Source organism: Erithacus rubecula, assembly GCF_903797595.1.
Source record: "Erithacus rubecula genome assembly, contig: SUPER_Z_unloc_2, whole genome shotgun sequence".
Taxonomy (NCBI): Eukaryota; Metazoa; Chordata; class Aves; order Passeriformes; family Muscicapidae; genus Erithacus; species Erithacus rubecula.
Window position 1 is genome coordinate 2,644,636 of NW_027635860.1, and position 23,900 is coordinate 2,668,535.

General features: G+C 39.2%; 2 protein-coding genes across 5 annotated transcripts in view; both read left to right on the forward strand.

Annotated features, from left to right (window-relative positions):
• Positions 1-10,569, forward strand: part of CDC42SE2 (CDC42 small effector 2) — a 77,411-nt gene extending 66,842 nt beyond the window's left edge. For all 4 annotated transcript variants that reach the window (XM_079331152.1, XM_079331154.1, XM_079331153.1 and 1 more), the window contains 3 exons: positions 4,584-4,685; positions 8,099-8,216; positions 8,649-10,569. In XM_079331152.1, the coding sequence (XP_079187278.1) occupies positions 4,584-4,685; positions 8,099-8,197 (201 nt within the window). In that variant the 3' untranslated portion in view covers positions 8,198-8,216; positions 8,649-10,569. The remainder of the gene's footprint in view (positions 1-4,583; positions 4,686-8,098; positions 8,217-8,648) is intronic.
• Positions 1-23,900, forward strand: part of ROR2 (receptor tyrosine kinase like orphan receptor 2) — a 318,074-nt gene that overhangs the window by 65,974 nt on the left and 228,200 nt on the right. The gene's annotated exons all lie outside the window — the stretch shown is intronic.

Here is a 23,900-nt window from a genome sequence, read left to right on the forward strand (position 1 = left end):
CACTTGACTTAGAATATCTTTAAATGATACTTGATATGAAGGTTGACTTTACTTGCAACTTCAGCTTTTAGCAGGGAAGTAATTGCAAGATCTAAGTGAAATCAGTAATTTTTATATATTTGAGACCTTGGTGTTGCTCTGTGTGTCTTAACTTTTTTTTTGAGAGGATTTCATGAAGAGAGAGGTGCATAACTGAGGAAAGGAAAAAAATTCAAAACTTGTCTTTCTCATATAGACAGAGAGCTAGTCTAATTCAGAAATTCTGACATCACTTATGAAAGAGCTTGAACTAAAGAAGTGCAGCCTGACCTTTGTACAAAGTCTGGAGATAGTGAAAAAAGATCACTTCTTCCCTGAAAGTCAAAAATACAGGGGAGTAAAACCAAAATTTTACATACTTCTGGACCTGTCTGTGGATATTGTGTGTTGAAATGAACAAATTACAGTTTTGAATTTCTTGTAACAAGTAGTCTTTGGAATTATGAAAAACAGCATTTCAATGAAATGTTTGTGGCTTTGCTGGAAGACAGGTTGAATATATGGTATAATTAGTTTAACTGTCTAGGCAACAGTTTAAAATAGTTTAAAGTTTGAAGAAATTTGCAGGGCTAATATATTTTATGCGATGCAACTATTGGAGACTTTCTGATTTCTGATCTGGTATTTTGAAGGAAATGCTGCCGTGTGGGTGCAAAGCGTCACTCGTAGGTTGAGAATAGAAAAGATTCAATTTTACTTCATTTCTATGGTAACTGAAATGTGATCCAGTTTCATTGCATCTGGTACACATTCAAAGCGAGGCTTCTTAGGTGGATCTTCAGACTACTTCCATTCCTTTCAAGACATTTGACACACAAGCCTGCATCTCTTCTGCTTCAGTTTCCAGATCAGTTTTTCTTTTCGTGGTGTAAAGACTGCCTGGTATGTACTTAGCAATCCAAATTCTTCAGCTTTTTGTTAAGGGAACATATTGAGTAAAGACACTTCATATTCCACTTCCAGGATCCTTTTATAGATCTTTTTCTCTCATCTCATCATTGCTGTGCTCTATGTCACCCTTGCCGTCCTAGTAAAAGGGCACAAGGCAAAGGGGAAGAAATACTTTAATATAGATTTTAACTTTTTTTGTCCATTGGTAGCAAATGTTATAGTAATTTGACCTAAACTGCCAAGAAAGATAACAATCAAGTTACCTAATTGTAATATGAGCCTACTTCTGTTTCCCTCCTGCTACGAAAAAAATCCACAAGGAATGCAAATAGAGGACACAGGACTCATTGTAGTTAGACTGACATGGTTGGGGCATTTATTTGTTTTGTCAGAAACATCTTGAAAGCAAAGATTTAGATCGTGCAAATGCACAGGGGTGTGCGTGTATGTTGAAGTTCTTTGCAGTAGGGTCATAAACATTCGTTTTATAGATGACCTTTAGTCACATTTCGTTGCTACTTACTACTAGATTAAAGTAATTTTTTTGTGGTGTGATATCAAGCAGTTTGAGGTATAGGTGAAGCCTAATGGGATTAAATTTTGCTGCGTCCTGTCAGCATTTTCTATTTCCTTTTAACACAAGATATTTTATATGTTTTCCTCTCCTGAAAGTCATGGTGATTATCTCAGCTTATCACCCACAGCTTCTGTGGCCCTGGGGTAGATGAGCCACTTCCCAAGCACAGTTCTTTTAACTCCAGAACAAAATCAGTCCTTCACCACAACAAATCAGACATGCAAGAAGGCTTGTGAGCTGAACAAGGAGAGAGCATGGAAGGACACAGATGGTAGTGGAAAAGAACTATGTTTAATTTCTTCCTAAGTAAGAGATGAATGTGCTGCTTCTCAGCTTCTTTCAAATTCAGTTTACTGAAAAAGTCAGTCTTGTGTGTTAAATATTACTTGTGTATAAAACATTGTTATGCATGTATTCTTACAGATACAAGGCCACAGAAAATACACCTTCAAAACTAAATCCTGGCAAAGCTAGTATTTATGGTGTCCTCTGTAAAAGCTTTGTAACCTTTCCAGGCATGTTCCCCATCTGCTTTCCCCTGTGTTACACTCCTTGTAAAGAGGTGATTTTTACAGTCCTCCCCATGTCTCTTTACACATTCTAGTTGGTCATTTTGGTTCTGGCTTTGGAGACCATGTCTACAGGAACAGCACATTCTAGTAGGTTCAGCTGTGTAGGACAGCAGAACAGTTGCTGTTGGGGCATCGTGATGTGTACTAGATGTGTTGTGATCTACTCCAGCCTGCCTCACCTGGTTCATTGGCCTCGATGTCTGTTAGCAATGGGAGAACACTAGCTGGTCTTCCAGTTCACCTTCATCTAAAAAAAAGTCTAATCTGTGCACTTCAGGGTTAGTCTGAAATTAAAATCGAATATGATAAGTGAGAACTGGTAAAGTTGCTTCAAAAGCATTCTCAGGGTCCAAGCTAAAACAATAATGTAAGTGCAAGCTGCTACTCCAGCAGGAAAAAAAAAATAAAAAAAGTAAATATATCTTTTATTTGCTTTCACAGTGAACTATTTTGTGTCACTGCATTTAAATACTGTTCCATAGCTTGAGGGAGCTCACATCAGTGGGCACATGTCAGGGAGTAAGGAGCTGATGGCCCTGATAAGGAACTCACTCAAGATAAGAGACATGGTTTGGTGGCAGTGCAGTTTAACTAGTGGTTACTGGTTGACTAGCTGATGATTAGTGGAGAATTATTTACAGTCATTCACAAGATCCAGCACTTTGTTCCTGGCATGCCAGTGATTTTAGCAACAAGTTAAGGAGTAAAATAAGTTACTTTGCACAAAAAAAAAGTTAAATTGTCTTAAAAACTCAAAAACAAGGTAAGAAAAATCTGAAATCTTTGGGTTTGTCCACATCTTCTCTGCATCAAAACTCATATTAAAATGAAGAAATGATGGATGTATTGTTTAGTTATATAAATTTGGCTGCTCTTCTTTTAAAAGAGGGAGGGGGGCAGCTGCTGCAGACAGGAAACAATTTTAAATGTTTTAATTAGAGCAGTATATTTTCATACAGCTGTCTAGATCATCTTGCTGTATCAAATTCACAGTATATTACAGTATGCGATGGTGTAAATACTTATTTTTACAGCTGGAATATTTTATTGGATGGATTGATTGATTTTGTAAAATTCTTTGGAATTAGAGAATTCACTAGTAGTTTTAGTATAGATCAGATCATTGTATTTAGCTGTTTCTATGGAATTTTGCGTGTTCCTTCTTATTGCAGATACTCATAGCATGCAATAAGGTACTGAAACTTACAGGAATCTGTGTTTTGTAAGAGGGAAAAGGTGCAGGACAGGATTAAATGTGTTTTGTGCTTGCTGGCTAAACCCTATGATGTATTCTCATATCTGTGGGCTCTGATTCATAAAGACATTCTCTGTAGGTATTGGAATAGTAGCTAGTCCTTTAAAGGCATGTACCTGCCTGCTGTGAGTCTGTGTGGTCTTACAATCCCATAGCCAACAGAGATCATTAAGAACAAGGCTGACGCAATGTGAAGGTAATGTGAAGGTTTCACTTGAGCTCAAGTAATTTTTTAGCTGTAAAACTAAATTGTACTAAATTGTACAATATACCTTAAACTGAGATATTGGAACTGTGTTTTGTGGGGTTTTTTTTTTTTTCCCAAATGCAGGCATTTTTCATAGTATGGGCATATGGTGACTACACACTGCATGCATTGCTCTGTGTAAGCTCCTGGTTCTGGCCTAAGAAATGAGTACAGAGTTTTCCCCATTAGATGCAACTCTTAGCTGGAGGCAGACAACCAAAGCAGCTTTAATTAGGGAAATTCTTTACTGCCTCTGACTTTTTTTATTCGTATGTTATTAGATTACTGAAGAATGAAGCTGTGACTCTGAAAACTGGGAAACAGAGTTAAGCAATTCTTGCCTTTTGTCGCATGGTATAGGAATCAGAAGAGTCCCTGAGCTGGCATTTTGCCTTACTAAAGGCACTGCACCCCTTCAGCTCACTTCAGGATCATGCAGACTGGAAGTTATCTTGAGTCATGGGTTCAGGGTTCACTAAAGATACGTTTGTGACTAAGCCTGATCAAACTCAAGGCACTGTTCTGGGCATTGCCATGAAGTATGTTACAGATAGTGACATCAGGGCATGCAAATAAGAAATTCCATAAGTTAATGGCTTCATAGGCTATTCTAACACTCTTTGGTCCTTAATTCTTGTTTTGAATGACTGAAATTTGATCTGCCCCACCATGACTTAAATACAGGTATAGGCAGAAGTTACTGTATGAAACATTACAAATATCAGTTAATAAATGTGTAATTTAATAAGGTTATTTACAAGTGTTTTGTTGGCCTAGAAATTAGGAGTGGTATCCATGTTTCTCTGGTACACATCCTCCAAGTAAAAAGAACAGTAATTAGTGTTTTGGTTAACCTCAGAATTCAGCCTCTGTTTTTTGACTCTGTTGAAATATCTTACACTGTATGCAATACTGTTCCTATAGATGGTCGACTTCAACATTTATGACACAAAATTTTGCCTTTTCAATGTATCTCATATGTTTTCTTTACCTTCCTTTCAGAAAAGACGACGGCGGATTGATCGAAGCATGATTGGGGAGCCAACAAACTTCGTTCACACAGCTCATGTAGGATCTGGAGACCTTTTCAGTGGAATGAATTCAGTAAGCATGATTGGATGAACATCATTTCATATTAGACAGAATTCAGGAACACTGTGTTTGTATGTTGTAGCCGAAGCAATGAGTCTTTCAGCTATAAGAAAGAATCTATGTGAAACTGAAGAGCATTTTAATTCCAAGTCCTAAACACTTGCATTCAAGAATATGGGATATACTTTCTTTAATTCCCATATTTCTTGATAAGTCATTTTAGATGCCATACAAACTATATAGAATACTTTTTAAACTAAAAATTCACTCTGGTTGTAAACCAGTAATTATGTAAGCACCTTGCTTGATTACTTTTTTTGAGCATGGCTTTTACTTTTTTCATATTTGTTGTTTCTCCTGAGAGAACCTTCCTCATTATCACAGCTGAGCTGCTTCATTTGACGTCTGTGTAGATGGCCTGAAACTTTATTTTTTTCACTTTCTTCCTGTTTGTCTTACTTTGGTCTTGCATAATATCCAGTTTATCTCCAGATAGTAGGTCTCTCTACATAAACTTCTTCATTTTGAATGCTTTTAAGTAGCTCTTTCTCTCTCTTTTTTTTTTCCTTTTCATTTTTTTTTTCATTTGGATAATGTGCTGCATCAGTGACCAGAGAGATTTTTCTGATTGTAGATGGAAAGTATCTGTATGTAAAAAATAATCATTCCCACTCCCCTTGTTTCAGAAACTCAAATCTTTACTTTCTCACACTGCATACTTTCTGCCTCTTCTGTGGTGGTCTCCACATTCATTCTTCACAGTGTAAATTCCAAGATTACAGCATTAAACTTCACGTGTTCTTATGCTGCATAATTTCCTTTATAGTATGGACATTATATTCCTTCAGGAACCTGCCTTCTTTTTCTAAATAGCTTAGGTGAATACCTGCAGTTTAATTACTGCTTTCCCATTTAATTTGGTTCTTTATTCACTTTCTGTCTGCCCTGTGCCTTTTTTTAATCAGCATTATTCTTTGTTATACATCTTTACGATTCTGACTATTCAGAATATTTCTGAAATATTTTCTGGTTTTGTTTGCCTTCTCTGTGGAGTGCCGTGCTCCTTTGTCAGAGGTGTACTTAAACAGCAGGAGCCCTCTGTGCACTTTTTCTTGTTCATTCCCATGCCTTTTTTTCCCTATTTCTCTTTCACAGGCCATGGTGAAATCTCTGTCTTCTGCTGCTTCATATTCTTCAGTTCAGTCTTTGATTTCATGAATTTCATGTAGTTTTCCATTGTCTTCTTTCTCAAGGTCCATTTGTGCTGTTTCCTAATTCTGAAAGGGAGGGAAAGAAGGAAATTTAATGAGATACAAAAGCAGCACAACAGTTTGTGTGACCCTTACAATGGGTACAGTCCTCTTTCCTTTCCAAAATATTTAAAATCCCTAAGTCCCATCTAAATTAGACGTAAGAGAAATAACCTTGCTGTTACATATCATCAAAGAAAGGCTATGGCATCTTTGGGAAAGAAAAAAAATAAGTTTCATTTCACAGTGCTTGTTCTTATTGCTGAAACAGCCTGAAAAGGAGGGTGCTTCAGAAAGAATGCCACTTTGTAAACCTACAAATGTTAGACCTTTTGCTCAGCACTTTTAACATTGTATGTCTCCTACAAAAGTTTTCATATTCCAAATAGCTACTAAACTGTTAATGCAGACTAGTTTCATTTGTTGCATTCTCTGTTTTAAGGACAACAGTCTCTGCATTTAAGTCTGATACTTTGATACTGATACTGACTGATACTAACTCAGGTGTGACTCATGAACCAGGGAAATTAATCTAACTTTCAGAAGTACTCATAAAAACTTACACTTCAGCCTTGCAATTTGTGTTGATTTGCTGCTCTCCAAAATTTTCAAGTCTTGTAAGCAAGTTGTTAGGCTGAAAGGTGACCTGGGGATTTTTGTAGTTCTTCTTTGCTGGAGTCACAGTTCATTCAGATAAAATTAAGACCGTTCTCTATTCTCTCCTGTGAATACATTTACATGTAGATTAAGTATTTTTTGACAAAGAAATCTAAATTAAAACTTTGGTTTTTTGCTTGTTGAAGATGAGCAGCTTGGTAAAAATGTGAAAGCTCTTAAATACGTCCCCATGCACTTCAGCACACTCTTTCACTGAGTTTGTAGTCTTTGATGTCACATGCATTAGAAACTTAGCTCTGAACACTTTTCCCTGAGGAAAAACAAGATGGTAATATTGCTTTGCTGCTGCTGTATCACTTATTTTAGCAAAAGTCCAAAGTATAAAATGGTTTTACATTGCAATGCTTAAATACATAAAGCCACAATTTTTTGCATAGCCTTGCAATATACTGCAAGTTGAAGGTAAAGATGAAAAACACAGGCTCTTTTGTCACAAAGGTTTGAAAAACTGTGTGGAAGAATTAGTTTGCTGATGCATTCCATACATGTGCATGTGTTTCGCTTGCTGTGGAAAAAAATACATTTATTTTGTCTTTGTAGAGAGGGAGAATACCGTGCAAGCTGTTTGGAAATATTTCTTCTGTGCTGTTTTAATACAGCTTTCTGGTGATGTTTTTGGGTCTCTCTGAAGGAGGAGCATAGATGAAATAATTGCAAGTGGTGCCCTGCAGGCATAGCCTTGAATGAATGTTATTTTCCACTCTTTGTGTAGTCATTATGCATGCCCTGGGATGCAGAGAAAAAACCTTTAAGATTCAAGTTGTCTTCCTGGAGACACTTGGACATGATTATTTTGACTCATGCAATACAAGCAGGAGAGAACTCTGGGTTTCTTTTCTTTGATGATAGAGGCAGTGAAAGTCATAGCAGGATGTGCATGTCTTGGAACAAGGGGGCATGAAGGGTGTGTCTCCATGTATTTATGTGCATCAGGCTAAAACTACCTTCAAATCAGCTATGTTCAGGGAAGTTCAGATTCACTGTGGTTTAAAAAATAAATGCCAAACTATTTAGAAAATCCTAGTAGAGCTCTGTTTTAATGATCTGAATTAGCCATACAGATATTTGCAAGTTGGCTATTGCACTTTTAACATAATGATTAATTTATGGTTCATTATACTTGTCAGAGAACATTTTCTGTGTAACAGAAAAATTTTAATTTTTCAGGTGGAGTGCCAGTAAGAGATTTGATTTCTTTTATTTTTTGATTTGTAAAGTGGGTCAGTGAAACCATTAATCACCTAGTTTTCTTTGGGAGAGAGGAAAAACTTTTGCCTCAGCACCACTTCTTTCATCTCTTCTGCTGAGCTATGCGCCAAAGTTAAAATTTCAGCAAGCCTTGGATGAACGTGTTGTTGTGGAAAAGTAATGTAGCTTTACTGGTAATAAAGCAGCACTTGAAAACTAAACCTGGAGAAAAAATAGAAGTAGAAGCAAGATGCTGCAGCTCACTGTCTTTCTTATTTCCTATACCCCTCTTTTCCCCTCTGTCCCCAGGTCAGCTCAATTCAGAATCAGATGCAATCCAAGGGAGGCTATGGAGGTGGCATATCTGCAAATGTTCAAATGCAGCTCGTAGATACGAAGGCAGGATAACCTTGGGGATACTTTTTCTGTGAGTATTTCATTCTACTTTTCAGCCATTGTTAGAGCAGTATGAAAAACGATCATACTGCTTCATAATTATCTCCCTATAAAAACCTGTGTCTTTATAATGGCCAGTTTTAAAATACATTTCTGGATAAAGCAGTAGATCTCTTGTAAGAATGTTAATATTCCACAGAAAGGACAGCAGATTGTCCTGACCCTGATCAGCCTGACCCTAAGCATGTTTTAACCAAAGGTGATACTGTAGGCCAATCTTTGCAAGTAAAGTTGATTGTAAAACAAATCTTGTAAGAAGTTTGTGATGTGATTATGGTGGTACCATTTTTGCAGTGGTTCATAAGATATATGATGTTAAGTTAATGTATAGCAGTATTGCAGTTGGAAAATGGTCACTCAGAACGCTCAAAACTTGGTTTAATGCATGTTTTCTGTCTTTTAGGTTTAAGTGAGTTCCTGTATCTTCTTTCCTGTGTCCTCCCTTTTGCCTTGGTGACTGCTTTCTGTGCTCATGAGAAGAGAAGTGATGGCTCATTGTTCACCCTTCGTGATTAGTCCAGTGAAAAGTTGCTGTTCTGCTCTGATGATGCCATTTATCAGATTGGTCCAACTGTGCCTTTCAGTGGCATGCATGCATTGGCCTCTACCAGTGTCATGGATGTAGAGCTGTTTAGCATTGGTGGTCATTTTTTCAGTTGTTTTAAGGCAAATTAAAGCACTGACCTTAGCTTTCCTCATTCCTCAGAAATACTAATGTACAACATTCTGTTGCTTTTTAGTCTTTTAATCATTTCTCTACTCGAGTATTTAGAAATTAATGAGTTTTCACTAATGTCTTCAATCAGCTAATGTTTGCCCAATTTTTGAAAGGTCTGAGACCTGCAAGCACAAATAATTATTTCATACAAAATCAACAGAGTAGATGACCGCATGCTTTGTGAGGTTGCTTTTTATGGTGGCCTGCTTGGTGCTAAAAAAAAAAAAAAAATTGCTTACTGCAGATGTGAAAAATTTTGCTGTGGCACCAAGTCATGCCTGTTTCTGAAAAAGGACTTGTAACTTAGCTGCTTCAGAGTTATGTCTTTATTTTAGTTTTTATCCAATTGGTCTTGAAATAATAAAGAGAGAGCTTGCATTCATGAGGCATTTGTTGTAAATGTTCAGTATATTTATTTTGAAAGAGCTGACCTTGAGACTGTAAACCAGTGTAGTACCGTATCTAATAAGTGTTGTGGAATTGCTTTAGTCTATTTAAACAGAAGAGCAACATGTTTGGCTGCTTCTTTTTCTTTCTACAATTTTTATTAATTTCAACCTGTACAGTCATTCCCAGTAGCAGCATGTCAGACTGCTTGCAATATTGGCTGAAAAGTTTAATAGACCTTTCTAAGTAGTTGGCAGTTTCTGTGTACTAAATATTTAGGGGCCATGGAAGTTGCTAAGAGTGACATACTAATCTGGCAGAACAGGTGCCAATGAAAACAACATACAGGGTGACTTTACTAAGTCAGTAAAATGCCTTTTGCTCAGGTTCCAAAGCATGTTTCTTTCACGTGTTGTGAAACTGCATTTTAATATTGCACTGTTTTCAAATTATCTCTATAAATGGTCCCTTTTTTTGCTTCTTGCAGGTGGTTTTAGAGAAGTCAATTACTTGAGGCCTGGTTACATTAAATTTTTATGTGGGGAAAAAAAAACAAACCATCCAAACAAATAAGGCATAACTGAGCCTAATCAAATCCATGTATGCAAATATGCATGTAGACTGTTGTCATAAATGATTCTTTATTCTTTCTATCCTTTCCCTGATTTCACATTGCAACAGCTGTGTGGTGATTTATAAACCTACCTAATCTCTCTCTGTTTGTAAACAGCTCATATAATACACAGCCATGGAGATAGTTTGCCTTCCCTAGGTTGTATTTGAGTGGTAGATGTCTCTTATCTGGTTGAATAGTTCAAATTAGGTTTGATAGTATTCACTGATAAAGATACTGATTCCTGATGAGATGTTCAATTGTCTGGATTCATAAACACATGGCAGTGCAGTGATGAATACATTTTTTTAGGGGTTAGCATTTCCAATGCCACTTTAACAATGACTCTTTAAATAAACTACAAAACTATTACAAAATTATTTGATCTTTGTTATTGGTAATAGCAGCTTAAATTTGCTTGCCAAACCTATCTTGCACTTGCCAAAATGTTTTCAGCTCAATAGCCAGGAAAAGAATTGACATATTTTTATAACAGACATACTTTTTTTGTACATTGTGTTCATTCTTGAATAAAGTCAGTTCAGTGTTGGCTTGTAGATATTAAAAGGAAAGTATTGATTTTGATTCAATAAATGTTTTCTTTCAGTTGGTGGCCTACCCTTTTTCCTTTCCATAAATTATATTTGCATTAGAAAAACACTTGCATCTTACAACAGATTTGTGGTGAAAAGAGTAACCTATTAGTGACAATAAATAATTTGCAGGCTTGAGTTTTTTTCATGTTACTTGACCCTTTTATTGCCAGATGGATTACAACATAATTTTATCAGTATTATTATTTCATTGATTTAATATACATGCCAGGGGCTTCTGCAAGGAAGAGTGTCTTAAAAATACTTTGGAAATCTTTCCTTTTAATTGCAACTCATATGTTTGTTACTTCCCTGATTGTGCTACAGATTACTGTGGTGATCAGTAAAAGATTTGTCACCATAATATGCTCATCTACATTAAAAGTACCTTCAAGGCACAATATTGCCTACTCTCTATTTGGGTCAATTAATTTTTATATTTGACACTCTCTACGTTTACTCCTTAAGCACTAACTTACTACTTTAAATTCCATGCCAAATTCTTCCAAAGACTGATAATTAATTCTTTAGTTCATGCCAAGTCCATTAAATTGCCAGTGGAGGAGAAAGAGCAGCTAGAGGGAAAATAAGGTTCTAAAGGAAAATAGAGATAAATCCATGAGATACCAATCAACTAAAGGGTTCTTATTTTTTAAATGCTGAGGTTATAGACACTTTAAACTGTTTACAGAGGAGTATCTCAAAGGCCAGATGTTCCACTGTAAGTGCATATTCAGTGACTGACATTAAAGCTTATTAAAAATTATGTTTTGGTTCTGCCAGTAATTAGTAGGATTCCTTCAAAGGCATACCAGTGAAACTGACTGGGACTGCTCCCATCTGCTAACCCTTACAGTCCATGCTAGCCCTGGCACTGATTCGGCAGCTAACTCTTGGGTGCTGACCTATAGTAATGATTGTATGACCAAATTGGTTAGTTTCAACCTGGATGAGTTTCCCAGTGCTTATTCAGAGTAAACATGGGAGTACGTGTCATGGGATCAGGATAATCTGCTATAGGGAACATTGATAGCTTAACCTAATAGAAAAGCATCAAGCTTTTTCTGAATTTAAAGAAAACCACAAAACAACAAACACAAAAAACAACAGCAAACAGGAAACAAAAACAGAATGAAAACCCACCCAAAACACAACATTGAGATTTTGCAGCTGTGAATATATCTACTAAGATATAGTAGCTACAAAGAAAGACTAATTCCACATTTTGGGAGCTCTTTTTCACCGGCTATGTCCAGACTATTTTGTTTGGTTTGGGGGCACAGAGCATGTTGAACGTGTTGCCTAAAGGAAAACCACATAATCAGTAAGAATCAGCCATCCTCATGCAGTATGATTCATTTCTTCTATCAGTATAATTCCATCTATCAGCACTGCATGAGAAATAACTTTCTACCTTCACACAAGCCAGGAGGAATTACAAGTTCTGATTTCAAGGAAGTTTTCTACTAAGCCTGGAAAACTCAAAGTGCTGGTTGAGTTCAGCAATAAATCATTGAATACCAAACTTGCTTCCTTAAATATGATGCAGAATGGTCCATTTAGTAAGTTGTAATGCAAAAGGTGCATTTATTTGTATACATTGTATTTGTAGCTGTTTAAGCATTGTGAGCTTATAGCAGTCATTGTCTATAGATAGGCTTTTGGTTTGTTGGGAGTGTTATTCAAGAAATTTGATGATGTGTTTTAATATACAAAATAGTAAAAGAGCCTATCAGCAGAAAATAGAAGTAGCTGGTTTATCAGTTCTTTCAAGAAAAGTGAACACCACTTTTGGACTTGACTTGCTATATAAGACACTTCTGGTATGCCATGACAGGCACAAAGCAGGGCTTGAGGTCTGGTAGGTCACACTGAAATTTGCTTACTCTGATTTTCCAATGGGTCAAGTTGGTATTTGTAAGGATCATGGTAAGCTTTGTTAGTCCAGCAAGTGACTGAGGGTAGGAGCTGTTCCATGGAACAGTGAGACACCCACCATGAACACATGTCACATTTCCTCAAAGTGCTGACCACTAAGATATATTGTCAGCATTCTAGGAATGCTAGTGTTCTACCAGTGCTTTATGAGTCAGTGTCCTGGGCATGTCCCTGTTTCTCCCATACTATGCTTTCAGTTCCAGGAAGGGGTTGTTGGTTTTCAGTGTTTTAAATCTCTCACTATTACATCAATCTTTGTAGGTTGATTATTGACTTGAAATAATCTCCCATGCAAAGTAAACAAATATCATATTTGTGGCTTTCCTGGTGGGAAGCTCCAGGTGAATGACTCCTGTTGATGGAGCAGTGGTGTGAAGAGCCCTCATGCACCACAGAGGAGTCTGGGTTTATCTTTTGCACCTGCTGTCATTCACTGTGATACCTCATCCAATGTGTGAGGTTGGTTGCTGTTGTGCAAAGCCAGTTCTTAAAACATTGCCTCCAGAAGGGAAATGGGTACTGCTTGAAATAGATTTTGAAGTCCTCAGCTTTCTTGGAATGTGACAATTCTAGGGAAATGGCTGTTTTGAAACAGTTTTCCTTAGGAAAACATCCTTGTCAATAAAACTTCAAAGAACCATGTACCTTGGAAAAGAGTACTATTTCAAAGTGGTTGATGCTAATGGATATCTTGACACTCCACGGATTTTCTGTCAAAATTCCACCTTCTGGAACAGTAAAAATAATCTCTTGTATGGTATATGCATTAAGCAGTAATGCTTATGTTATGGGGGCATGGCACAGCGTTACTTTTCACGTTTATAATAGAGAAAAACATTTCCAAAGATGGAAATAAGGAATAATCACATTTCAGTAAGCAGTATTGGGTTTGGAGGGATAGAGTACAATGAGGGTGTCTGATATAAAAGATGGGTAAGTGAAAAGAAAGAAAAATAACTGGGGGAGAAGGGTAAACTTTGATAGACCAAGCACTGTATGTATTCCCTATGACATGCTTTTCAAGGAGTTACTGGCAACAGCTGCAAAAATCAGAGGCCAATGCAGCAATGTTTGTTCACTTTTCACTGTTTTAGGTGGTAAGTTACAAGACAATTACTCTTTCTGTAAGTTTCTGTAAGATGTTTGGTCTCCAGCTGGCATAATCAGGATCTGTCATAGTAGGCAATAGGAGCAGCCAGGGCAACAGGGCTGTGTGGTGAACAGAGCTAGGAAGTGAGACACTTTTTGGCAATTTTCAAAGTCTGTATTAAATGTAAACTTACTGTGAACGTATATAAGATGGTGAGTGGATGCCCATGCATCTTCACATCTCTATAAAAATTTACTTGGAAGTTTGTTTCCAAACTCATTTACTGGAGCTGGAGAAAATCAAGATGATACTTGGACCTATATATTCAAGTCCCACTATTTTGTTTTATTTACTAGAACCACTCACTTCTGTCTTCTTCCATCTAACTGCAATTGCACAGATGCTGTTTCCTCAGGGACTGCCAAAATGCACCCAGCCCAGTCCATAGAAGGGAATTTAATTGCCATGCCATACTTTGATTTAAGAACCTCCTTGCTCATTCTCTGTATCACAACCAGAGTACTGGAAATACATGACAGAAGGAAATACTGTGGCTAAAACAACAAAAAAACCTTTGTAAAACCTTGAACTGTGAAATTACATGAAGATGACTGCTTACTAAAACAACTTTAAGTAGGATTTTCAGCCTTTTAAAACACACTTGTATAGTCTCGTAGAGCAAAATTAAAACTTCCTGACCTATGTAGATGCAGTGGCTATACTGTCAGCAACGTTTGTGCTGTAAGGAGACATAATAATTTCTTCTCTGAGGGTACCTAGCAATTTCTCAGAGCTCAAGGCACTTCTCAGCTGTTGTGTGAGGGTTCTCCTTTTCACAGCAGAACTTCCAACATCCATCCCACAGAAATGTGAAGCCAGTGCAGCACTGGTGTGATGGACAAGGTATCCCAAGCCGAAGTGCCAAAGCCATTTGGCTCAAGGGACTTGCAACTATTTTTGTCAGTGCTTGCAGCAGGTAAAGCCTTATGAAAATGCCATGCCCCCAGCTCAGTGGGTGCAGGGTCAGTCCACACGTGCCACCACTGCAGCTGCCCTGTTCAAGGGGCGCAGCTGAGGCAGCCCCAGGTTCCCCCAGCCTTGCCACACATTAAGTGAGGCATTTACATCACATTCCTGGGCTGCACTGCTGTCTTCCCAAGTGCAAATTTGCACAGTACTGCACTAGAAAAATCCTTTTCAAATCACATTTTCTAAGAAAGGGCATTTGGTTTACTCTGTAAACAAAGTTAGGTCCTCCTGCTCCCTGCCCCCATATAGCAGGATTATGCCAACACAGCTAATGGAAGGGCAACTGGAGCTGGCTATTATCAATACAACAATCAGAGCTGTCACTGCTTGGAAAACTGTGATCAAGTATGTGCAGCTGCTCATTTGAATAGCTTTCTCACTGAGGAGAGCTATCCACACCCATTATGAAAACTCCTCCAAGGAACAGACATGCCTTCTAAATTTAAGCTCTTTAAGTAAGAAATTTCCATGGTCCTGTCCAACAAACCATGCCACAAGGCTCATGACCTTCCCCTGTCCTGCCTCATAATTTGCAATATTGATGTTCACATTACAATATGCTTAAAAATTTTAAATAAATATTTAGGTAATTAGAAAGTGGGCACTGGCCTCTCTAGATGGGCAATTGCTTTAGATTCCCTATTGTCTTATTGTAAAGCCAGTTTCATAGCACACTGGATTATTTCCCAGTTGAGAAATCTACTGTCCAATCCTCTGATGATGAATGAACCTGCAAATTATAATGGCCTTTTCTAATCAGGCCAAGAGAATCTGAAATCAGAGGCCTGCAAAGAATTTAAAGGATTTCACAGAAAGAATACTTTTCCATGGTTCAGGATTTCAATGATTTGCATTTTTCCTCTGCACAAACTTTTGCCCAAATTTCAGGTACACCACATCATCTGCATTTTTATTCCTTCACTGTGTAAGGTTTTGGGGCTCCTGAGAACTATTTCTGAAGATTCTGTGTGCTACTGCTGTTTCCTGTTTGACACCTGAGAAATGTCTTAATTCTCCCAGTATGGATGGCATCATGGCCATATCTCAATGGATTGTCGGGAATATGCATCCAGAGCTAATGAATTTAAGTGAGATTTGAAATAACAAATATAGGAACACTGTCCTTAAATATCTACAATGCTCCTAAAGCAGTAGCATCAGTAGTATTTTGAAATTTGTTTGGGGGTTTAAATCCTCTAAAGGCTAACAGCTCTGCCACATTCTGCTTTTGTTACATAGCATAAAATGACTGGCATCCCATACCTTACCCTCACTTCGGCAGTAATACTTATTGTAAGGTTACTTCAGAGCTTTTTAGTGAGGTGCACAAGCACACAGGGTATAATAGACACTTTGAAAAAGAAAAGCTCATAATTTTTTTAGTAATAACTATATAAAATCATCCCTTTTTTCCATAAAGTAATTGCCTTGTCCCTTGCCTGTGTTCTGTAGTCAGAAAGATAAGACTGCTGCAGAAACAGCAGGGTAACAAGAGAGTTCTCGACCACTTCAAGCAATTACCATGACATAAGAAAAAATAGATCCTCTGAGTAAAGTAAAAAGGGCCACAGCATTCTTGTCAAAAAGCCTCATTTGTTTTAATAAAAAGATTTATATGAACAAGGACTGCAGGAACTAAGCCAGGGTAGGACAACTTGTCTTGCCGGAGGTCACTGCAACTTACTTTTGCTTTCTTCCTCTATGTCAGTAAGAACACTTAAAATCATCTGGTGAAAAACAAAGAAACTTCCACTTCTAATACAGCTTCAGATACAATTTTTAGTGACATCTATCTCAATTATTCATTTTTGAGACACAGGAACAAGATCTGTAATCTGCCAAGCTTCTGCAGAGACAGTCCTGTTAATGACATCTTGACATAATGGAAGAAACACCCAGCACAAAGGGTAAGTCTCAGGGACTTACACAGGTAGATGGGCTTCTTCTTTTTCCTCTGGTTCCTATATACAACACCTCTAGTGAGAGAGGGAAGAAGAGCAGAAGGATGGCTGTCACAGTCATGACTGCTGAAACTGAGAGGTCTGTCCACAAGGGCTGCTCATCTGGCATTTCGCTCAAACACAGTCACAGTGTATCACCCAGTCTTTGCAAGACTCAGAGCTCTCTGGCAACTTTGCCTGGTTTTGACAAATATTTTTGACTCTATGTCTGCATATGATCATCAGATAAGTTGTTTACAACACTAATACATCCTCCTAGTCAGCCCCAGTGGCACAACACTGTCACTGATGTAATACCACATTCAGCTCTTATCTCTGAGAACAGAGGTGTGAAAAATATACCACCTGTTCTCTGTACAGAGAGTGATTAATTGAGGAATGCTGTTGTGAACATGGCACCATGTAGTTCTCAGAGCTAAATGCTTCAATATTGATTTTGACTGTTTGAGATTCCTTAATCAGCAAGTGGGTTTGATGTTTGCATTCATGTGTTAAGCAACAGAAAAAATCCCAGCCTACCTGGAGGTGAAAGTGCACTAAAAGGTGTGTGCTGCAGAATCAGCAGTTCTCTAAAAAGCCAGACCCACAGTCCAGCTGCTTTGAGGCTGAGCACAGGTCTCAAAATAAAAGCCCACAAATAGAAGCCAGCCTTGGCAGCAGTTTTTAAGAGTGAGAAAAGGAAAATACAGTAGGTACTGCACTTCCAGGTTCCACTTTTTTTGGTCATGTAAAACTGACAGAGGAAAATGGGAAGAGTCGTTGAAGTGGTCCCAGACGTGGTCCCTGAAGGAAGGAACCCTTCTGGGACAGACACCTGGTCCTTCTGGACTGACAAAGGACGTCCTGAAAGTCTCAACATAACTGTCAGCATCAGGACTCAAGGAAGATGACAGATTAAGTGACATTAATTTCTTTAATCTTGCAGAAAACTGGAAATTGACTTAAACTGGGTCAGCTGCCTTCAGGAGGAGCAGCAAGAGGTTTGATGCAGAAGGAACTAAGATGAAATACATAGTGATATTTGCTTCTGAACTGAAATATTTTGTCTGTTGCAGGAGTCTTTCCCAAGCCTCATTTCCCCATTAAGTTTTCTCACCTTGTCATGTAGTCTGAAGAATCATAACACTGAAGAACAGTTATATTTCCCAGCTTTGTCTCCTCTGCTCTTGACCCTTGTGCCAGTTTGCTAGCTGTGGTAAGCTGGACACCAGGTGCCTTCCAAGGCTGCTCTACCCTTCCCCTCCTCAGCTAGGTAGTGGAAAGAAAGCATAACTAAAAGATCACAGATCAAGAAAGAGTCAAGGAAGGATTATCAGCCACTACCATCACAGGCAAAACAGTTTGGGAAAATCAGTTAAATTTAGCTGAGTCTTTTTCCCAGGCTTAGCTTCACTCCCAAATTCTCCATCTCCTCCCCTGCAATGGCATAGGAGGGCAGGGAATAGGGTTAGTTAATCACGTCTCTGCTGCTCCCTCCTCCTCAGTGAGATGAATTCTCACAGTCTTCTCCTGCACCAGTGTGTGGTCCTTCCTGCAAGAGACAGTCCTCCAAGAACTTCTCCAACATGGGTCCTTCTCAAAGGCTGCAGCTGCTCAAAACTGCTCCTCAGTGGATCCCTTCCAGAGGAGCAGACTTCTTCAGCATGGTCCCCCACAGCACCACAAGTTCTGCCAAGACTTTGCTTCAGCATGGGCTTTCCACAAGGTTACAGCATCCTCCAGGCTGATCCACCTGCTCCGGTACAGGGTCTTCCACACGCTACAGTTGGATATCTGCTCCACTGTGGGCATCCTTGGGGGAGCAGCCTGCAGGGGAGCAGCTTGCCTCATCATAGTGCTCGCCAGGAGCAGTAGGGGCCACAGAATCTCTGCTCTGGTGCTTGCAGTACCTCATTCTCCTCCTTCTTCACTGACCTTGATGTCTGCAGAGTTCCTTCACACACATTTTCATTCCCCTCTCCTATTTGCTGTTGCACAGTGGGGATTTTTACTCTTTCCTAATTATGCCGTCATCAGTTGCTACCAGTGTTCCTGATGGACACAGCTTTGGCCAGCAGTGTGTGCATCTGAGAGCCAGCTGGAACTGGCACCGTCTGTTGGGAGCAGCTTCTGGCATTACCTCACAGAAGCCATCCCTGCAGTCCTCCCTTCTATTAAAACCTTGCTGCATAAACCAAACAACCTCAATGCACCCCTGGTACTAAGCTGTCCTTTATACCTGAGAGCTTATTTGAAATATATGGTGAACAGACATTATCCTCTTTTGGACAAGGTGAACTGGTGAGTGCTAAAGCTTCATTTTCCTCAAAACACTGCACGAAACAGGTGGTGTAAGATATCTGCTACCAAATTTCGTATTAAGAACTGACCTACCTCTAAGAGTGCAATGGTGATTTTGAGGTGTAGAACCTCAAGGGTTGAGAGGTCCTCTGATGTACTTCAAGCAGTGGTGGGAGTTGCCATGTTAGTCTCTTTGGTGTGCTGCTGCCCTTGGTTCTCTGCATGTCTCTCTGGATGAAGGCACCACGAACAGGTGGGAAGCACACTGATGTGGTTGGTATACAGGTTTCTCATTCCAAGACTATAATAGAAACACATAAATAAAGACCAGGATGGTAAAAACCTATATGCTTTTTTCTCCCCCCGACTTTGCTTTCTTGCCATTGCAGAGCACTCTGCAGCCTTGTCTCACACAGGGCAACCCCAATCATCACTGAACATTTGGTTGTCTGTCTTACAACGGTCTAAAGTCCTGAAAAATCATGTAAATCCCAAGCACCTGATAAACTTTTGCTGCAGATCAGCCTGCAGTGGGTGGCTCGGTGGAGCTGGTGAGATCAGGACTCCTGCCGTGCTCCCATCTGCACTCTGAGCCCTTCCTCCTCGGGGCTGCCGAGTTCAGTGATGTGATGATGCTCCCAAAACCCTCGGCTCAAAGGAGAGGCAAAAAAGCCTCCAAAGCCCAAGTTCCCATCAAAAGGGTAAAACAGAGTTGCTTGTTTGACACAGTGCCATATGTGCCATATTACTGTCTGCTCTAATCTTTTGCTTCAGCTAAAGTTGAAAATACTAAGTGGCAGTGCCAATGGCTTTCTGCTGGCAGCCCTAGCTCCTGTTGCACTGTGTGTCCTCATTTCCAGCTATGAGCCTTGCTCTCAGGTGCTCTTTAGCACCAGTTCCATGCAGAGACTACCCATTTTCCACCAGACATGCTGAAAAGAAACATTTTACCACCCTAAGATATTTACCACCTCAGAAATACAAAAGGTGCTCTGCATGTCACTTAAGAATGTCCCAAATCTCTGAGGACCAAACCGATGAAATAACTAGAGACAGTGCTTTTTCTTCCCTTCCCCACAGCAAGAGGCTAATAAATTCTAATAAATATGTGCATGACCAAAAAAAAAGTTACATATTTTCTCCTGCACTTGGCTCTCAGAAATAAACCCTAGCTGGCACAAAAATATGCATGAGGCAGATGAAAATGCATTATTCAAACTATGATACTATTGTTTTCCAACAAATCTGGCTGAATTCTTGATCTCTTGTTTTCTCATAGATCTGGGAAGCAGCTGACCTGGCAAGCACTGTTGAAACCACTGTTGTTTTTTGACATCTTTCATCTCTATTACTTCCCTATAGATAATTCAAAGAGCTGTTTGTGAAACCACCTTTATTCTGTCTCAATGGAATAAAGTCAATTCTGAACTAGACAGGAAATATGCTGTTTTTGAAACATGCTGTACAAGAAGAGTACACGGGACAAAAGAGGACGTGCATAAGCATGCCTGGTTCTCAGGTCATGCTACAGCCTGGTATTGGTTTTCAGTATTTCATTGGCTCTAAGCTGCTTGTGAGAGCAGCTTTGTGAGATATTATTAAGTAGTAAGAGAGAGTGGCTAGCCTTCCAGCCTTATCTCAGTTCCTGCAGCACTTTGTTCTCACGTCCCACTCTATCTTCCCTGTCCTAAAGCTGATCCTAGCAGTGTAAGATATGCAGGACCAAGATGCATGAAGAGCTCAAAGCATAAGGAGTGAGTCCCACAGAGAGCACATCATATCTGCAGTAACCCCAAGGGCCTCATGCCATTTCCCTTGAGAAGGCTCCAATCTCTCTCTACTAGGGAATGGCAGAGGGAATGAGTGTTTCCTGCTCTGGGCCTCTGCATTTGCTTTGCCTTGAAATGCTGCTCCATGAGGACAAGCTGGTTTCTAGCACCACGTGTAGAAGTTCCCTACCAACACCAGGAAAAGAAAGTTCCCCATCCCTCAGCCCTGGGAATATATGCTTTGTGCAACTGCAAAGCTCATATGAATGCATCTTCAAATTGTCACTCAGGAGAACAAACCAGCTCTGCAGACACATGAAGCATTTTGAGAGCAGATGTGAAAGCTGCCTAAGCGATCTACAGGGCATTGCAATTCTTGATGAAGCTATTTACATTGAGGATATTATTCTGCTCACCTACAAAGAGACTAGCTGCTCCGTGCTTCATGCAGCTGTGCTATCTAGGCTGTTTCCTGCACACTGAAAATGGTGGCAGTGTGACTGCTGAGTGCATTGCTCCATCAATCTCCACATCACTCAATTTTCCCCTCCTTTCACTCTGTGTGTCTGTATACCTTGGATTATTGAAAGATATTGTGTGCGTTTATCACACAGATAAGGCCTGTAGTTCCCACAGTAAAGAAAAAACGTTAACACTCTGCAAAATAATAACCAGAGCAAGTTACACTGCAAATATAGGGCATGAAAATTGTCATTTACCTATAAAACCCACTTCATTTACCCCTAAATCCCATTTTCTTGTGCCAGTCTGTAGCATGAAAATATTCAAGATATCTATGCAGTGATTGGTTTCTCCCCCAACCTCCTACTTGTTCCCACACTCCTCATACACTGATAAAACAGTTTAACAGTTTCTTCAAGCTGCATTGAACAAACTGTGACTGAAGAAGCTTGAACAAAAGCACCAGAACAGGAGTGTTTTTAAAGCTCTGTTGTAGTCTGCATGGGAGTTCTGATCTTGGGTCAGCAGCATCAGAAGGAACCACTTTCTCAAGTCTCCTCTCCTCACAGGTTTGATCCTGTGGCCAAAGCTGGGGAAAGATTAGTGAATGAGCACATGAACAACACTGTCCAATTAGTGTGATAAGCTACCAGAACTTCATATTCTAGGTTTTGATTAATTATATTAACAAGAGTTGTGGCATATCTCTTCTAGAAAATGTAATAAAGTTCTACATTATAGCAATGAAGCATTTGGCAAAAGCTCCTCTGCAGAGAAGTGTTTCAGCTACTAGATCACTTCAATCTCTGGTGAAACATGTCCTCACCTCTGATGCTAGAGTTATTTACAGAGATTTCCATTATATCCTTTGAGTAAGTTTCTTTTGGGTCCCATCTATAGTAAGCTTCCTCAGGCTGGCAGGCCTCAGGAAGTAGTGCATATTGGGGTGGAAACTTAAGGGTGCCTTGATTACTCATACTCAATCTATGAGCTTTTCTTGAGTACTTAAGAAGTGGTTATACACTTGAGGAAAGATGCAAGGAAGTTTTAATGTTAAGAGTTTCCAAGCCCATGACAAAGCACAGAGACTGACGAAGCAATAGCACTGTAAATAGTGCTTTTGCACTTGTACTTCAAGCATGCTGTGCAGAATACTGTGATTTCCTCAACCCCTGCTGACCTCTTCTCCAGGCAGTAGTGAAGGGAATGTGCCAGTTAGAAAACAACCCTCTAAGTGTACAGTCAATTCTTTTTCTGTATTTTCTTTTTGTGGTTTTGCTTCTTTAGCTAAGAGTCTACTAGTGATGAAGAAGCAGAACTCCAGCAGCACATCTCATTAGATTTTAGGCACAATGTAGCAAGATCACAGGAGAGCTGTGGACTCAGCTGTGAGGCTGAGGCTTGCTGGAGGCTGGTGCCAGCTAAGAGAAAACAGGGACTGAATGCAACCTGCAGCTACTAACAACAAAAATTTCCAACTTTCACAACAAAAACACATATATGAGGACTGAAACAAAAGGAAGTAACAATGGGCAAATTCCATCAGGAATAGTCAGGCTTCTCTAATTTTTCTGTCATTCATGTATGGGTGAACTGTTTTGAAACAGTTCTGTCACTATGAGCCAAGATTGAGCAGCTTGGTAAAAAGTGTACCAGTAGCCAGTTGGCCAGTCGCTGATGAAACACACAAGGCATGTGTATTTGGTATTCCTCCATTTGGACTCTCTGTCTTTTACAAGATATTCTCCCTCTGTATTTAAGCTGTAGATCAAAATGAATCTGTCTATCTACAATGTGCATGTGTAAGCAAGCATTTACGACCAAAAGAAACTCGGCTGCTGCAGTTTTGGAAAACATGCTGGAGCACCCATTCATTTCTTTTCCATGACTCATAGCAGTAAATGCAGTGAGAAAGAAATGTGAATGATCCACATACCCTCTGAGCTGTCAGTGCTCCTACTAACAGTGAATCTTAATTACAGACACTTCTGAAAGGGTTGCACACCTTTTGTTATGCTTTTGCAAGAATATATTCACAGAAAAGTCTAATTAATTCAAAGGAGGAGCCAGAGAGTCAGAAATATGTGGGTCTCAAGACCATGAAAAATGTAGTTTTAGGTTGGTTTGCTTTTCCCTTTCCTTAGTAGCTGCTGGATTCTTTTACACTTTTAGTACCAGGATACATATCCGTTTTAACAAATATCTATAAAGATAGCTACCAATCTTGCAAAATTAAGTAAACCACTAGTGCATGAATATTGTATTGTTGGCCTTAAACTAACAACACATAGAGAAGGGACAGTTATTTTGAAGTGAGACTTGGAGATTGTTTTTTGTTGACATTTTTGAGGACTGTGGAGGAAGAAATGAAGGACAAAGACTGAGAGGAACTAAGTCAGGTCAGGTCATTCTGACCTTTTCTGTGTTTTTCCACTCTTCCTTTCCACTTAGAAGCAAACCCAAAATACAAGATCACAGTGTCTCTAGCTAATAAGGGGGTTGGTACATTTCTGAAGTCTCTGCTCAACTATAAATCTTTCTTAACTGCTCAAGCCAACTGAACTTTCAAACAATGTCAGAAGAGCAAGCTGCCATCCTGTCTTACAAGCATGAATAGTACATGCATTCCCTCAAGGACAGACAATGACCAAAGGACAGAGGAGTGCATTAGCAGCAATCTTCAGACTACATCTGCAATGTCACACTTGTTAAATAATTAATACACTTAAAATTACTCTCATGGGAAAACAAGGGCCCTAGGATATCTACAAATTCATTCATGTAGTACCCTTGGACTATGTTGTTTGGGTTTTTT